This window comes from Eutrigla gurnardus (assembly GCF_963514095.1).
Source record: "Eutrigla gurnardus genome assembly, chromosome: 23".
In the NCBI taxonomy this organism is placed as follows: Eukaryota; Metazoa; Chordata; class Actinopteri; order Perciformes; family Triglidae; genus Eutrigla; species Eutrigla gurnardus.
This window is the reverse complement of record NC_139934.1, coordinates 405,564-422,610: the sequence shown is the minus strand read 5'-3', so window position 1 is coordinate 422,610 and position 17,047 is coordinate 405,564. Positions and strand designations below refer to the sequence as shown.

At 46.4% G+C, this 17,047-nt stretch overlaps 2 protein-coding genes across 3 annotated transcripts; one reads left to right on the top strand and one right to left on the bottom strand.

Moving 5' to 3' along the window:
• Positions 1-4,751: 4,751 nt before the first annotated feature.
• Positions 4,752-10,137, bottom strand: ccnb3 (cyclin B3). Of its 2 annotated transcripts, none has more exons than XM_084002948.1 (11): positions 9,990-10,137; positions 9,657-9,777; positions 9,448-9,531; positions 8,691-8,803; positions 8,375-8,603; positions 8,108-8,299; positions 6,536-6,673; positions 6,216-6,371; positions 5,961-6,110; positions 5,473-5,603; positions 4,752-5,391 (listed from the first exon to the last, which is right to left on the bottom strand). In XM_084002948.1, the coding sequence occupies exons 2-11, from the start codon at positions 9,735-9,737 to the stop codon at positions 5,322-5,324; spliced, it is 1,344 nt and encodes a 447-aa protein (XP_083859074.1). In that variant the 5' UTR covers positions 9,738-9,777; positions 9,990-10,137; the 3' UTR covers positions 4,752-5,321. The 2 variants fall into 2 exon arrangements, with proteins under 2 accessions (XP_083859074.1, XP_083859075.1); XM_084002949.1 differs by having other exon boundaries at positions 9,657-9,780; positions 9,990-10,106.
• Positions 10,138-11,474: 1,337 nt separating this feature from the next.
• On the top strand, positions 11,475-16,690 carry LOC311009202 (uncharacterized protein). Its single transcript, XM_084003227.1, has 2 exons — positions 11,475-11,556; positions 14,967-16,690. The coding sequence occupies exon 2, from the start codon at positions 14,973-14,975 to the stop codon at positions 15,834-15,836; it is 864 nt and encodes a 287-aa protein (XP_083859353.1). The 5' UTR covers positions 11,475-11,556; positions 14,967-14,972; the 3' UTR covers positions 15,837-16,690.
• Positions 16,691-17,047: the final 357 nt, after the last annotated feature.

Sequence of the window (17,047 nt, the reverse complement as noted above, 5' to 3'; positions counted from 1 at the left end):
CAGTCAGGACGGGAGTGTAACGCAACATTAACGCCCAAAAAACACAACTTTTAAAAACACACCAATTATCCTTTCTAGTCAAAACCTGGTACCATTACCCACAATGCAGCCTTCGTGCTGATGGTTTAAAAGTGAAACGACTTCTTACTGAAAAACAACGAAGCCCTGCATAAATAAAATGATTAATTAATTTAAAGATGTCAGGCTCTATTGTTCACTTTATCACGACAGCGAGCTCGATAATGAATTCACTTTGGACTGATATTTATGATTATGTTGTCCCTTAATGTCTCCTGTCTTGCTGTCGATCCTCATTCTTAACCCGTTTGTCCTTCAATCACACACAGTAGACCCTTCTGTCTGCTTCCCTGTGAAATTGCTTTTTAATTTTTACCAAAAATTAGATCATATATATTCATGGAGTGCAATTAGTGGCAATGTGGGCTCCATGGAGTTGTGAGGGCTTTGCAGAGGATCAGTTCTGCTGCATGGCAGCCGCTGAAATGCACTTGGGGACAAACCCCCGCCTCACAGCTCTTATTGATCTGCTTGCACCCCCCTAACTGCCGTTGCTTTCTCTACAGATGCTCCTGGTCAAACAAGTTCACACCCTCGTCAGTGAAGCCTCACTAGAGTTAACCTTAACGGAGACAAAACACTGGATGCAGAATGCAAATGCAGAACAACACATACAAAACCATATGAACACCACGGCGGGTGCAACAAGCAATATTCACCAGATAAATGACGTAGCATGACACCTCAGTATCAACATCCCCTCAGCAGAGACCACAAACAGGTAAACATTATAAACAAACATATTACAGCAGAAACAAACCATCACAGAGCGAGTCACATCCACTAAAGAGTGTCGACTCACCAGCCTGGTTCCATCTTTTTAGCCCTGAGGAATGCCATTCTCTGTGGAAAGTCAGAGCCCGTCCACGTGGCCCCCCTGTCCCAGTATAACCAGTCCTTCCAGGTCTCCCTGGTCCCAGTGTGCTCCTCAAAGGCTTCAAAACAAAAAAACAGCAGAAAGTCCTCACACACTGCACTGGAGTTACTCCTTGGGTTAGGGTTCACCTCCTTTTGTTTGAGCCAAGGATCAATGAATAACTCTCAATAGCTAGACACACATCGGCTGGTTTACTACAGCAGCATGAGCGCAAATCTAACTATTTTGCTGTGATTTAATTGCAATAAATGGATAGAAATTATGCCGAAAAAACTACATAGTGATGACTATTTCTAAAAAAAAAAAAGGTGCAAAGTCATGCTTTGTTAGGTCTGTCTGCAAGACCACAAGATAACTACTGTTAAAACGCTGGTTTTCTGAATGGAGTCTGGTTGATGGTGCTAGGCTACGCTAACATTGTAGCTGCTCCATCAACACTCCAAATAAGGTCATCTAGACATAAATACAGCAGAGACCTTGTTGTTTGGACCACAGACAGTCTCTGGTTCCTCCACATAGTCTGGTCTCTGGACTCATGTGGGCTACTATCTAGACCTCTGGGGGACCACAGACAGTCTCTGGTTCCTCCACATAGTCTGGTCTGGTCTCTGGACTCATGTGGGCTACTATCTAGACCTCTGGGGGACCACAGACAGTCTCTGGTTCCTCCACATAGTCTGGTCTCTGGACTCATGTGGGCTACTATCTAGACCTCTGGGGGACCACAGACAGTCTCTGGTTCCTCCACATAGTCTGGTCTGGTCTCTGGACTCATGTGGGCTACTATCTAGACCTCTGGGGGACCACAGACAGTCTCTGGTCTCTGGACTATATTATAAATTGAGATACATATTATTTTATGAAATAATAATATATTACCGGTATACTGAGCTTTGGCTCTGCTAGTGCTAACTGCTAGTTAATCCGAAATAACCCCAAACATTTCACTTTGGCCACACGATGTGAACGTTAGCATGTTAGCTTCATAGTTGCATAGCAACGGCCACTCTGTTGCCCACTACGTCTAGCTAATCAACTTTTTTATAAATCGATATTTCATAGTCCACGTCAGTCCCGTCTGTGCATTACGCTGCTTCATCGTGGTACGGGTTACGGTAAATACGAGAGGCCGGAAATTGCACTCAAGTCGTAATTACGCGTGGGGGGGCGTCGCCAAGCTAGGTTAGCAACGAGCTAGACACATTCATTTGACGTCAGCGTTAGCTGCTGACGTCAAACTCGGAGCGAAGATAACGTAGAAACTGTACCTGATGGTTGTTCCCGCAGTTCACTCTTTTGCTGAGTTGGTTTGCTGCTTCTCGTGACGAATCGCACCGGTTTACCGGGAGGGGGCGGGGCCGTGAGGTAATTTGCGTAGTGAGCGCGTGGGGGGGGGCGTGGTGCCGGCGGCGTGCGGGTAGAGTTGTGCGGTGGTGACTTTTTAAATATATATTAATATAATAAAATACAAATAAATATAAATATAAATACATATAAACATATATATATATATATATATATATATATATATATCATGTGGCAACGGTTTCCCAGGCAACCTGCTGATCAATACCTCATATTCAGCTTGGCAGCACCAGTTGAGATGGAATGGGCACTATCTCTCTCCGCCAGCACTTTAATCAGACTGAGTTATTGGGATCTGAGGAACACACACACACACACACAATGCATTCCAATCAATCACTCTAATTGATTGAGTGAATAACAGTAAGAATGGGCCCGGGAGTCTTTGTGTGAGATGATAGCTGCTGGATTGAATTGGAAGGGATCCATACGCTGAATGTTTACGACTCGTTCTCCTTTATCCTCATCTGTAATCTGTTTCTGCCGTCGGCCTTTAAAAAAGGGAAGTGAAGAGGGCGACGTCTTCCGGATGCTCGCTGTGCGTTTGAACTCGACTCTTTTTCCCAAGGTGACCTTGACGGAGCTTCTTCAAGAAGAAGAACCTGTAAAGCTGCCAGCCGGGCCCATGTGTTATATGTACATTTAGATAACTGGCATCTGCATTTTGTTTTGCACCAAATAAAATCATTTAAATGACACTTTAGGAGTGAGAAATGCTGCTGTGTGAGAATCATGCATCATTCTGAGGCTGAGGACCATGATGCAATGCAAGAAAACATGAAAATGAATGTAAAATGTAAGAGAAAAGTGTGAGGACACAAAATCAATCTCCACACCTCCACCTCCCTCTCTCTGCCACTTAACCACAGCAGGTTTCTGGAGAACGAGAGGATTTAAGAATCTGGGGGGGGGGGGGCAGTCATCTTATTGATCCGTACAAATCTCTTCAGATCAGATCAGGAGTCAGCCAACTGCAACACCGGTGATTGCAACCAAGGATTTTCTATGAGACAGTTTCTATGATTAAAGTTTGGCTTCAAACCCCAAAACTTAAAGATGACCCCCGTTTATATCTACTGTGCAGACAAGGATAGAAGGTTTATTATTATAATATTAATGCCAGTTTGAAGCCTCTAGTTACCATTACCTTCCTGAAAACACACTTTAGAGTTTTACAGAGGAAAACAGACAATGTGGTGGTGACCAGTCAATTTATTCTAAAAATATATTATGATAAATATATCTTTATTTAACCAGGGAAGTCCCAGTGGGATTAGAAAATCTCTTTTCCAACAGAGCTTCAGTCGAGACAAGCAAACATTTAAAATGAATCAAATAAACCAGCAGAGAGAAGTAGGACCATTTTCTCATAGACTTCTATACGACCAGAGAGGAGTCGCCCCCTGGTGGCCAGCAGAGAGAAGTAGGACCATTTTCTCATAGACTTCTATACGACCAGAGAGGAGTCGCCCCCTGGTGGCCAGCAGAGAGAAGTAGGACCATTTTCTCATAGACTTCTATACGACCAGAGAGGAGTCGCCCCCTGGTGGCCAGCAGAGAGAAGTAGGACCATTTTCTCATAGACTTCTATACGACCAGAGAGGAGTCGCCCCCTGGTGGCCAGCAGAGAGAAGTAGGACCATTTTCTCATAGACTTCTATACAACCAGAGAGGAGTCGCCCCCTGGTGGCCAGCAGAGAGAAGTAGGACCATTTTCTCATAGACTTCTATACAACCAGAGAGGAGTCGCCCCCTGGTGGCCAGCAGAGAGAAGTAGGATCATTTTCTCATAGACTTCTATACGACCAGAGAGGAGTCGCCCCCTGGTGGCCAGCAGAGAGAAATAGGACCATTTTCTCATAGACTTCTATACAACCAGAGAGGAGTCGCCCCCTGGTGGCCAGCAGAGAGATTTAGGACCATTTTCTCATAGACTTCTATACAACTAGAGAGGAGTCGCCCCCTGGTGGCCAGCAGAGAGATTTAGGACCATTTTCTCATAGACTTCTATACAACCAGAGAGGAGTCGCCCCCTGGTGGCCAGCAGAGAGAAGTAGGACCATTTTCTCATAGACTTCTATACAACCAGAGAGGAGTCTCCCCCTGGTGGCCAGCAGTTGAACAACTCCAGCCGTATTTTCAGAGGAACAGATGTAGTGATGGAAGCAATCACAAAGTTAGATTAGCGTCCGAGTCCCTGCTAAACCTTTAGGAGATCTAATACATCTGTCTGCCAGTGTTTCCAGACAGCAGGACGAGGACATGAAGGCCGTTGAATGTTAGTCCGGCGGCGTGGACTGAAATAGCTCTGGGGAGAAGAGCTGCCTCAGAATGCAACGTGGTGCGTTACTGACCTCTAGTGGCCGTACGCCGTCACTACACGTCCAGAAAATATAATTCATGATTAATTTAAATAAAAACAACAGCAATGTTATGAAAGACATGAAAAACAACTTTATTTTAAGAGTACGCAGGAGAGCCGTTTAAAAATAGAGCATCATCCGGTCGTCTTTTATACAAATAATTAGCATAGTGCCGTCAACATGATAAAAACTGTACAACGTACGCAACACAAACCAGGTATGAAAACATATGGACTTTTAAGCGTAATTCATCAGTAAAACATAAGCATTCAACCAACTTTTTTTTTTATTATACACACACTCACACTGCTTACAGATTACTAATGAATGAGGTTTTTTTTCCCTTTTTCAATTTCCTATGAAAATGTATAAAATCAATGCTGAAAATAAACCTGTCAAACACTTAAAAAGCCCATTATTAACACGATATTGTCTTCACAACAAAAAGCCCACATAAGAACTGTTTTCCATCGGAAACTGGAATTTATTTCCAACATTATATATAAAAGTCAGGCTGGACGACACGTATAAATATTAAACATATTAACAAGTTATATACAGGTCTGAGGGGAAACGTTGACATATTTCCACTCAGCTTGGACTGGCAAGATTTGACTGTTGAGGGACGAGGCGACGTCTCACTGAGATAAAGCTTCATCCAAAATCTCCACGGCAACCAGCGGCAGCGAGGCGACCTCAAAGAACACCCTGAGAGAGAAAGACGGGAGGTTTGATGACGTGAAGCGCTCGTCCACGTGGTCGTGAACGTGTCGGCGTCGTTACACTCACTTGTGTGCGTATTTGTTCCTGATGGCTTTGAGTTTGTCGTCCGGCCGCGCCGACAGCATCGCGTGGAGCTTCCTGACGACGGGCGCCAGATCCGCCGTCTGGTAGCCGGTGTGGAACTGCAGGATGGGAGACTGCAGCACAACCACACAGAGACATATTTACATGGAGAAGGAGCCGCCATTAAAAAAAGCAGCCGTTTAAATGTTTCTGTTGGGAGTCGCTTTCTGTCCGGATAAATCAAAGTCGTTTTTACTACGACACAAATCTTTATATTATTATTCATTTTATTGCTTGTTTAAATGTTTTTTTAATGTTTTATGTAAAGCACTTTAATCTCATTGCTGGCAGCGGGTGCTATTCATATAAAAACATTTTTATTACTCAAAATAAGTAAATACAAATATAGATGTCTAAGTATATTCCGGATGATATCGCCATGGTTTCGGCTCAGATGATCGTGTCATGACATGGTGCTAGAGGCAACGTACCCATCCTCCCAGGTCTTTGGTGAGCAGCGCCATCAGCAGGCAGGCGGCGGCGAGCAGCGAGCCCCGCTCCGACACCAGATCCACCTCCATGAGACTCATCTCACAGTAGAACCGGGCCAGAGTCAGCACGTCCATGCCGGCGCTCACACACTGCACACACACACACACACACACACACACACACACACACACACACGGTGAGCCCAGGCAGACCAGAGGCCGCGAGGAGGTGGAGCTAGGAGCAGGGCCACTCACCTTGGCGTAGCGGCGGAGGAAGCGGTAGGGGATGGGGATGTTGATGTCGAAGGACAGCGCCTGCAGGATGTTGGCCTCCATGGAGATGATCTCCTCACGCTTGTAGGCGTCGTCACAGATGTACAGGAAGTCGTCCACGCAGGGCGGACTGCGCTCCTGCGGGATCGCCAGATAAACGCAGGGTTGGTTCAGAATGAATGATGGCGGTCTACTTTCTGATTCTGGGGCTGATCCTGATATTAGGGGGTACAAATGGCCTTTCGGGGACAAAAACCACGTTGAGCCCCTGGAAGCAGCCTGCATGCTCCCCTGGAACTCACCTCGAACTTGGAGGCGATGAGCATGGTGGTGGACCCGACCAGCTGCAGCAGCTCCCGGTGGACCGGAGTCCGGGACAGGTAGTGGTCCGTCAGCTTCACCGCCAGGTACAGGGTCTCATGGTACAGCTCAAAGTTCTCCTGAGACCACAACGGGATCCAGTCAACGGCACGCATGGATGGACAGACAGGCAGGAAGGCAGACAGACAGACAGGCCAAGACAGAGACAGACAGGCCAAGACACAGACAGACAGGCAGACAGGCCAAGACACAGACAGACAGGCAGGCAGGTAGACAGACAGACAGACAGAGACAGACAGGCCAAGACAGAGACAGACAGACAGAGAGACAGGCCAAGACACAGACAGACAGGCAGGCAGACACAGACAGACAGACAGACACACAGATAGACGGACAGAGACGTAGACAGACAGACAGAGACACAGACAGACAGAGATGCAGACAGACAGAGATGCAGACAGACAGACAGAGACACAGACAGACAGACAGAGACACAGACAGAGATGCAGACAGACAGAGACAGACAGACAGACAGACAGACAGAGACACAGACAGAGATGCAGACAGACAGAGACAGACAGACAGACAGACACACAGACAGAGATGCAGACAGACAGAGACGCAGACAGACAGAGACACAGACAGACAGACAGAGACACAGACAGAGATGCAGACAAACAGAGACGCAGACAGACAGACAGAGACACAGACAGACAGACAGAGACGCAGACAGAGACACAGACAGAGATGCAGACAGACAGAGACAGACAGACAGAGATGCAGACAGACAGAGACGCAGACAGACAGAGACACAGACAGACAGACAGAGACACAGACAGAGATGCAGACAGACAGAGACAGACAGACAGACAGACAGAGACACAGACAGAGATGCAGACAAACAGAGACGCAGACAGACAGACAGAGACACAGACAGAGATGCAGACAGACAGACAGAGACGCAGACAGAGACACAGACAGAGACGCAGACAGACAGACAGAGACACAGACAGACAGACAGAGACGCAGACAGAGACACAGACAGAGATGCAGACAGACAGAGACGCAGACAGACAGACAGAGACACAGACAGAGATGCAGACAGACAGACAGAGACGCAGACAGAGACACAGACAGAGATGCAGACAGACAGAGACGCAGACAGACAGACAGAGACACAGACAGAGATGCAGACAGACAGAGACACAGACAGAGATGCAGACAGACAGAGACACAGACAGAGATGCAGACAGACAGACAGAGACGCAGACAGAGATGCAGACAGACAGAGATGCAGACAGACAGACAGAGACACAGACAGAGATGCAGACAGACAGACAGAGACACAGACAGAGATGCAGACAGACAGACAGAGACGCAGACAGAGACACAGACAGAGATGCAGACAGACAGACAGAGACGCAGACAGACAGACAGAGACACAGACAGACAGCTAAGGCTTGTTAACTGTGAACTGTCTAACGAGGCAGTGCTCCTCTCTGATTGGTTGATTCTAAACGAGGCAGAGGAAGTTGATCTGCTGTGTTTCTTACCTGCACCTCCACCAGCCAGTCGACGAGGATGGCCCTCATCTCCGAGTTGAGGCTGGGCTGCTGGGACATGTAGTTACAGAGCAGGAACTTCTCCTCCCTCCTCTTCAGGTAGTCGAAGATGTCCTTGGCGTACTCGGGACACATGTAGCAGTCCTCAGAGTTCTCCGAGTCGATGTCAAACTCCTCGGGCACCTGCAGGGATGAGGAAGGGTGAGGACGACCCAGGTGGAGGTCAGAGGTCAGCAGCAGCTCTGAATCTGCTCTCACCTCTTGTTTCTGGAGGTGTGCCGGCACCTCGCAGGCAGCAGGGGGCGCAGCAGCAGCCATCAGCTCCTCAACTGGAGCCGCTGCATCCTTCCTCACCTCCTGTTCTTCCTTCCTCGCCTCCTGTTCCTCCTTCCTCGCCTCCCCTGCATCCTTCCTCGCCTGCTGTTCCTCCTTCCTCGCCTCCTCTTCCTCGGCGGGCGTCCCCTCCGAGCTCACAGACGAAGAAGACCTGCGAGGCGAGAAGAGGCAGATTAAACAGAGTTGCGTTGCCGGGGGCGTTGCTAGGGGAGGAAGAGCAACAAATTTAAATGTCTACTTTTTCAGGTTGGCGTGGTTCTTTGCAGACACGGAGGGGGCGCTGGCTTTCCTCGCCTGCTTCTTGGCCGCCTCCTTCTTCCTGCCCGGGAGGCAGATCTGAACCTTGTGAGCCTGCGGAGACAGTGGAGTGAGATTCATAGACATGAGCATTTAAACCAAGCAACGGGAACGCGGCTGTGAACTGATGGTTTTAATCCACGGGAGCGTAGAAACTAAATGCTGCTCCATCCTGCTTGGTCCTGGTCCTGGAGAACCCCAATACCCCTTTCCCACTAAAGCCAGTTCAGAGCCCGGTGCCCAGATCCTGAACCAAAAGAAACCGGCTCTCAAACTGGTTCCAGAGCTGCACCAGTCTTTGCTGGTCTCGAAGCAGGTCTTCCTCAGTCCTCAGGTCAGGGGCCTGGGGGTCATCGTGACCAACCAGACCAGCAGAAACGTTGATTTTGGGAGGTGGGAGCATTTCTGATATGAAATATCAGGATGATGTTACTTGTGATAAATAAACTTTGTGACTTAATTATTTCCATAATACATAAGAATGGACGTAGTCATGGTGACCGTCTCTGCAACCAGTGAAAGGAAGTGACCATATTTGGTCGTCAGAGGAGCGGCGGTGGATAAAGTCCAAGCACGCTTGACCCCCCAAGGTCCGGTTTGGTGGACTCGTGCTCTGTAGTACGAGCCCTCGTAGAGGGGGCTCTAGTGGGGGTCCATGTGTGGACCCCAGAGGGGTCCAGCATTCAGGTCTGACTCACATTAGTGATGTCGATGAAGGCGGTCCTCTTCTTGGGGGCTCCATTGGGGGGAGAGGAGGACCTCTTCACATGGGGGCCTTCCTCCTGCAACACATAACAGGAAAACCTTTTTGAGACGCAACATCCGGGTAACAGGTGCCTGCATGGTTCATCTCCTCGGCCATGTAAGACAGAGGAACCGGGGTCCGGCCCGGGACCGGCCTCCCTACCTGGTTCTCGGTCGCCTGCAGCCTGCTGGCCGGCCTGCTCCCGGCGGTGACTGCGGGTTTCTTCCCCCTCGTTAGAGGCATGGCGGACTCCTTTAATTCTCCCACACAAACAACCTCCAACCTGCTCCATGCACACAAACAAACACACGCCTATAGTTTATTATATCGGTTTTAAACATATGATACATTATAGGTACGTTTGATTTTAGCCTGCTTTATGACGACATGCAGCAAACCCGAGTGACGTTAGCCAAAACAGCTCGTCCTCGTCTTTCACCCGCACGCGACACCGGAAACATCGAGCTGTACATCGTTGTTATACTTGTATCTTACCTTGTCTCAAATCTGCCGCGGGTTCGAGTCCGTTCGGCACCGACTACACACCGACCTCAGCCCGGTTAACGTAATGCTCCTCCGGTTCGCGGTGTCGCTTCTGCGCTCAAACAAACAGAGCTTCAGCTGCGGATCCGAATCTGCTGCGCCGCGTTCTCATTGGTTACAATTTGAGCAGCGCGGACCAATCAGGAGGTCGCTAGGGATGCGGTCGTCAGGGAAGGGAGCGCTGGTTTCATGTCGCGGCTCCGCCCGGTAGTTTTTTTTATTATTATTATTAATTACAAACGCAGTAGTGCTTTAAATAAAGATTTTAATAATATAATATATTAATAATAATAATAATATAATTTTATTACATTATTATTACATTATCTGGATTTGGAAAAGTTAAGCAAAAACAAAGAAGAATGGTGAGTTTCTAGAGAAGCCCCGCCCACCTAGCGCGCTTCATTTGCGTTTAAAACCCAGCGAACCCTGGAGGAGGAGCTCATTCAAACACAACAAACAGCAGTTAAAGACACGCTAGTCGGGATTCATAACGAGGTTATTCTCACACATGCACGTGACACATTATTGCACGTGCTCAAACACAACTCTGTTTAAACAACACACACACACACACACACACACACACACACACACACACACACACACACACACACACACAGAGAGAGAGAGAGAGAGAGAGAGAGAGAGAGAGAGAGAGAGAGAGAGAGAGAGAGAGAGAGAGAGAGAGAGAGAGTGTATTTCCTGAACTGAAGCTGACAAAGACTCCAGAGGGCCTATACTGCAGGCTGAACAACACCGAGTTGCCACGGCAACAGTGTGGATAATAGCGGGTGATTGCATCATGTTTGTGAGGGTTCATGATGGACACCAAGGGAAGCTGGCAGTTAACAAGCATCCAGCTGCTAGCAGTTAGAGGAGATTCTAAACACAAATAAAGACGCTCAGTCCTGCTAGATGGTCAAATAAACTTTCAAGTATTTATTTATTATCCTCTTTGTACCTTAGAAAAGAAAAAAAGCCCTAAACGACACAAAGCCGACCCGCCGGCCTCGTCCAACACAAACGCTTTCACACGACAGAATCTCCGTCCACATTTCTTCTTCCTGCTCACAACTCTGAAGCCAAGGAAGCAGCGTTGGGTGGGTGGGGTGTTTTTTGGGTGGGCGGGGTTGTTTATAATTACCATAATGCAACACAGAAAAAAATAAATTCCACACGCATGATCTTTGTTTGTGGCATTTTCTAAATTGTTTGGTTGTCATTAAAGTGGAGCAAAACCACAAAAATAAAAATGAGTATTGAATAATATCGGTTGTGAATCTGCGATGCTTTTATCTCCTAAAGAAGAGAAGAAAAACAGGCAGAATGATGACCCCCCCCCCTCACACACACACACAGGAAGTGAAACTCATGAATTCATCTGTCGAATCATTTCCGTGTGATCTCATTTGCAGCGGAGACACCAAACGACGAACCATCACTAACTGGTGAGTTGGTCTCCAGGCCTCCGCCACCATCCGGCGCCGCCATCCTGTATCTTGTTTCACATTTCGTGGTACATTTATGCAACCTTTTTTGGCTTTGACTGAATTCAGGTGTGATAAGGTTTTTCTTATCTTATAAAAGTTCATTTAAAAATAAAACTGTGTGAAGATACAGCAAAAGTGCAGAAAGATGTCTTTTGGGATTTCACTAGAAGTGCCGAAATTGGCGCAGATGAAACCCACAATAAGCAAAATAATGTTTGCACTATTCTGCACCGAGGCTCCGCTGGTTGTTATTATCGCCACTTTGTCTGCTTGTTAGAGGAGACACAACAACCCACCAGCATCACTTTGTCTGGATGTTAGAGGAGACACAACACCACAGGAAGGAAGTAGCATCCTCGAGCCAGCATCACTTTGTCTGGATGTTAGAGGAGACACAACACAGGAAGGAAGTAGCATCCTCGACCCAGCATCACTTTGTCTGGATGTTAGAGGAGACACAACACAGAAAGGAAGTAGCATCCTCGACCCAGCATCACTTTGTCTGGATGTTAGAGGAGACACAACACAGAAAGGAAGTAGCATCCTCGAGCCAGCATCACTTTGTCTGGATGTTAGAGGAGACACAACACAGGAAGGAAGTAGCATCCTCGAGCCAGCATCACTTTGTCTGGATGTTAGAGGAGACACAACACAGGAAGGAAGTAGCATCCTCGAGCCAGCATCACTTTGTCTGGATGTTAGAGGAGACACACCACCACAGGAAGGAAGTAGCATCCTCGACCCAGCATCACTTTGTCTGGATGTTAGAGGAGACACAACACAGGAAGGAAGTAGCATCCTCGACCCAGCATCACTTTGTCTGGATGTTAGAGGAGACACACCACCACAGGAAGGAAGTAGCATCCTCGACCCAGCATCACTTTGTCTGGATGTTAGAGGAGACACAACACAGAAAGGAAGTAGCATCCTCGAGCCAGCATCACTTTGCCTGGATGTTAGAGGAGACACAACACAGAAAGGAAGTAGCATCCTCGACCCAGCATCACTTTGTCTGGATGTTAGAGGAGACACAACACAGGAAGGAAGTAGCATCCTCGAGCCAGCATCACTTTGCCCTTCAGGATGTCCGAGCCGCGCTGCCAAGAGGGAACATTCTTTGTTCTAGCTGTAACTTCTTCCACATCTGTTCTCCTCCTCCTCTCTGGGCTTCGTCCAAATTGAACTCAGGCCGTCTAACAGATTATGTTCTGACGTACACGTCTGTTTGTTTTTGTGCTTTGAAGCCTCGATTAGCACAACATTTTTGTTTTTAAACGTAACCAAGATAGCCATTTAAATTATTCTGGGAAAAGTGAAAGATTACATTGTTTTGATTAAATTAAATTAAATGCAATATCCTTTAAACAGCAGTGATAGCATACAGTTCAATTTAGGCTGTTGTGTTCAGGGCGGTGTCTCAGGAAACATAAAACTACAAACCTTGCCTGCTGAACAACTGTGATATAAATACACCTTTTCAGTAGGTTTTCTATTTTCTTTTTTTCATTTATACATTTTTTCATTTATTCTTATTTTTTTATTTTTTTTAATGAATAAACTTTTATCTATATTTTTTTTAAATTTTAGATAAATGTTTTTATTAATTTTTAGTTAAAAATGTTATTATTTTTCAAATGTATTTAAATGTATTTATTTATTTATTTTAATTGTTGTTCTTTCTATATGTTTTTCAAATTTTAAAGAAAATATGTATTTTTAATTCACATTTCTTTAATAATTTAAATGTATTTATTTATTTTTAATGTCAACAACAGAAATATGGTTTGCAAGTGCCATGAGGTTAGCCAGCGTCTGCTATCGAATGCTGCAGCCACGAGAAACCTATGTGAGATCAATCTAATACCAGAATATGCCAAAAGGTCGAACTCTTCCAGAACTATTGAACCATCAGAGACACTTCGGCTCAGATTGTCTGAATCTGGGCAAGCAACAGGGGGCTGGAAATCTCCATGTCACATTAAATTGATAGCCTTTTACTCCAACATGCTTTTTAGACTGGAAATAGCTTTTAAAGTGGTCCAAAGCTTCTTTCTCCACTGTGTTGAAATGGATACAGATGCTGGCGGAGATAAACAACACAACACATTTCTGTTTTCTCAGCATGAACACATGATGATCAAATGCAGCTCTTTATCTCCACTGACTGCAGATGCTTTTGCAGTTGCAAAAAAAAGAAAAAAGAGGAGATTCAGGTTGTCGCTGTGGACGCCAAGTACTTCCTGGATGTCACATCCTGGCCGGCTGACAGCTCACATGGTGACAGGCTGCGGTCGAGGTCTCCATCTCACTTTCCATCCGAGGCTTCAAAGGGGACTTTCTGTTCAGAGTTCTCTTCCCCTAGTGACACCACGGTCTCATTACTTTCTCTTTTGCTGTTTCTTATATATACACATGTATATATATACATATATATATAAATACACATATACGTTGGACTCTAAATGTCTAAATGGACCATAATGTACTAAATGAACATCATGCTGGATTGAAGAAGACTTGAAACTAGAGATTGAGACCATAAACTCATGTTTACAATGTTTACTGAGATAATACATCAAGAGAGAAGTAGGACCATTTTCTCATAGACTTCTATACAACCAGAGAGGAGTCGCCCCCTGGTGGCCAGCAGAGAGAAGTAGGACCATTTTCTCATAGACTTCTATACAACCAGAGAGGAGTCGCCCCCTGGTGACCAGCAGAGAGAAGTAGGACCATTTTCTCATAGACTTCTATACAACCAGAGAGGAGTCGCCCCCTGGTGGCCAGCAGAGAGAAGTAGGACCATTTTCTCATAGACTTCTATACAACCAGAGAGGAGTCGCCCCCTGGTGGCCAGCAGAGAGAAGTAGGACCATTTTCTCATAGACTTCTATACAACCAGAGAGGAGTCGCCCCCTGGTGGCCAGCAGAGAGAAGTAGGACCATTTTCTCATAGACTTCTATACGACCAGAGAGGAGTCGCCCCCTGGTGGCCAGCAGAGAGAAGTAGGACCATTTTCTCATAGACTTCTATACAACCAGAGAGGAGTCGCCCCCTGGTGGCCAGCAGAAATAATTTAAATGTAATCTATCCTCCTGTATATTATTATTTTGTTTTCTGATGATCCCTCTGTTGTTTGAATTGTATTCTTTTGTTGTTACTGCATGTTTCTGATTTGTATGCCGTTATTTTTTTTGTCTTTCTGGGTCAGCACTTTTATAATCATTTTGTTTTAAAAAGGGAACGCTGCACCAATTAGGGGGAATTTTTATGTCCTGTCGGGTTTCAAAGTCAATACGCTGGCAAGCAATATTGTCATAAAAACGCAGCAAAAATAATGAGCTAATTATAGGAACGAGGCAGCGGTTCAAACCATCTTTTTGACTCGCCATCACCAACATTTCATTCACTTAATCGTTGCTTTTATCTTCACAGGATCGGATGCAGGAGGCGAGTGCGGATCCGAGGGGGCAAGAACACATTCAGGAAGGCCTCAAGCAGAGCGGCCTAAACCTCGGGGTTCTTGAGGAGTTTGCCCAAAACATGTCTGAGAACATAATCCGATCATTTATAAACCAAAGGGAGGCAGTGGGATCTGGTGTGGACAGCCGGGCGTCCGGACTTAATCAGAACCAGGAGATGTTAACGGAGGAGTTAGCGGAGGAGTTCGCCGAGGAGTTCGCCAAGGCGGTGGTCGAGGTTGCTCTGGGGGAAGCGTGTAGAGGTCAAGGTCATCAAGAGGGTTCCCAGAGTTCAGCTGTCGTAAAGACGGAAGGGGGTCTGCCCTTTGTGGAAGAGTCTGAAAGAGAAAGATCCACAGAGACGGATCCAGATGCCCAGCCCCGTGGCCCGTCCCTGTCCCAGTCGGGGCTCCCCGTCGTGGGATCCCTGGACTACCCGGACCCCCCTCCGACCACGCCTCTCCTCCCCGAGCTCGAGAGGAGTAGGGACAGCTTCGCCAGAAAGCTCAAAGGAGGCTTGGCGAAGGTTTACCCGCCCTCGCCTCCTCCGCCGACTCCGAAGGACAAGATGGGTGACCTGGACGCCGCCGCCATTGACCCCCAGGCCCAGCTGATAGAGCACCTGATGCACTCGCTGTCCACGAACGATCTGGCGAGGGACTGTTTCGAGGTCGGACCTCGGACCGAGGTTTTCGCGGAGGCTCTTTCACGTGACATTGTGGACTGTGTCTTGAGTGATAGAAGACGAGATCAGACCGACGGCGGTGATCTTGGTCTCCTCGCCCACCGACTGGCTGAGACCATCATCACCTCCTCCCTGGATGAAGCCAGAATGCTTGTCTAATATCATCATGAATGGCTTCTAAATGATTATCAGATATTGATATCCACCCTGACGTCACCTCCAGGCCGACTGCCACTGCATGATATTCATAATAAATATTAAAATGTGGTTTGCTGTATTTTGGCGGGCAGTTTTTTCTTTCAATCAAGTTTGGATAAAGCTCATCCAGATCCAGATTGTGACATATTACATTTTTATTGCACAAACTGACCAGAGATCAAAAACAAACGAGGTTTTTTCTTTCAGTATAAAAAAGCAGGACAGTATACTGGCAGGACAATGTATGGTTGTGAATATACCCTGTCTGACTGGGATCCAATCGCAATTACCTTAGATGTCCTGCAGATGGCGACACAGGAGCAATGCTCCCTTCACCATGTGGTCAGTGAGGTTGACCTGTGTGATCACAGTTGGAATTACATTGTATTTTGCTAAAAATATGCGTTTTATTCATCTATGTGCATCTTATTTGTCTTGTTTTTGCTTTATTACCAGTATTGAAAGTAAAGATGTTTGAATATGTATTCCACTCCTTTTATGGAGTGAAACCTATCTTTTTAAGCTATTGGTGTCCGAAGATAACCTTTTTAAACGCTGGATGAGCTCGCGTGAGAAGTTCGTATTCCACGAAAAGCCAAGCGCCGCCCGAAACCCGTTTTATATTTAAATAGGAGGGATGGAAGTTATTCCGCTATCGCCCTCAACGATCTTTATAGATGTGGTGATTGATTCCTCCCCCTGGTTCGAGCTGCATAGAGGCATCTGGGACGAAGGCTGACTCAAATTAAACTGATTTTCATACTCACTTACTTACTGAGATCAGATTTGAGGGAAGAGGCAGCCGTGTGGCGCTCAACCAAGACAGTGATGCGATCCCGAGGAATAATTCATATTATTATTTTTATTTTTATTCCTTCTATTAAATAAAGCTGATAACTGAAATAACAGTGAGAAGGAAATGTCAGATTCAATGAAACAAAAGCTTGAGTGAAGTGATGTTTTGAATCCACACAGGACGGGTCTATAATCTGGTTTACACAGACGAGTGTTTGTTTCCTTGTTTTCTACTTCGCTCTCTCTCTGGGACGAGTGGGTGGACAGTAATCACCGACCACCTGGGTTTCGGGAAGAAAATGGATCGACGCCGACTTTCAATGCAAACCAGTAACAAATTTAAAATTCAGAAATAGGGGGAGAATTCGCTGATTTCC

Coding starts and splice junctions, on each gene's coding strand:
- ccnb3 (XM_084002948.1), bottom strand. CDS start 9,737: ATGCCTCTAACGAGGGGGAAGAAACCCGCAGTCACCGCCGGGAGCAGG. Junction 5,604..5,960: donor CCAAAGACCTGGGAGGATGG/GTACGTTGCCTC, acceptor GTTGTGCTGCAG/TCTCCCATCCTGCAGTTCCA. Junction 5,392..5,472: donor AGGAACAAATACGCACACAA/GTGAGTGTAACG, acceptor TTTCTCTCTCAG/GGTGTTCTTTGAGGTCGCCT.
- LOC311009202 (XM_084003227.1), top strand. CDS start 14,973: ATGCAGGAGGCGAGTGCGGATCCGAGGGGGCAAGAACACATTCAGGAA.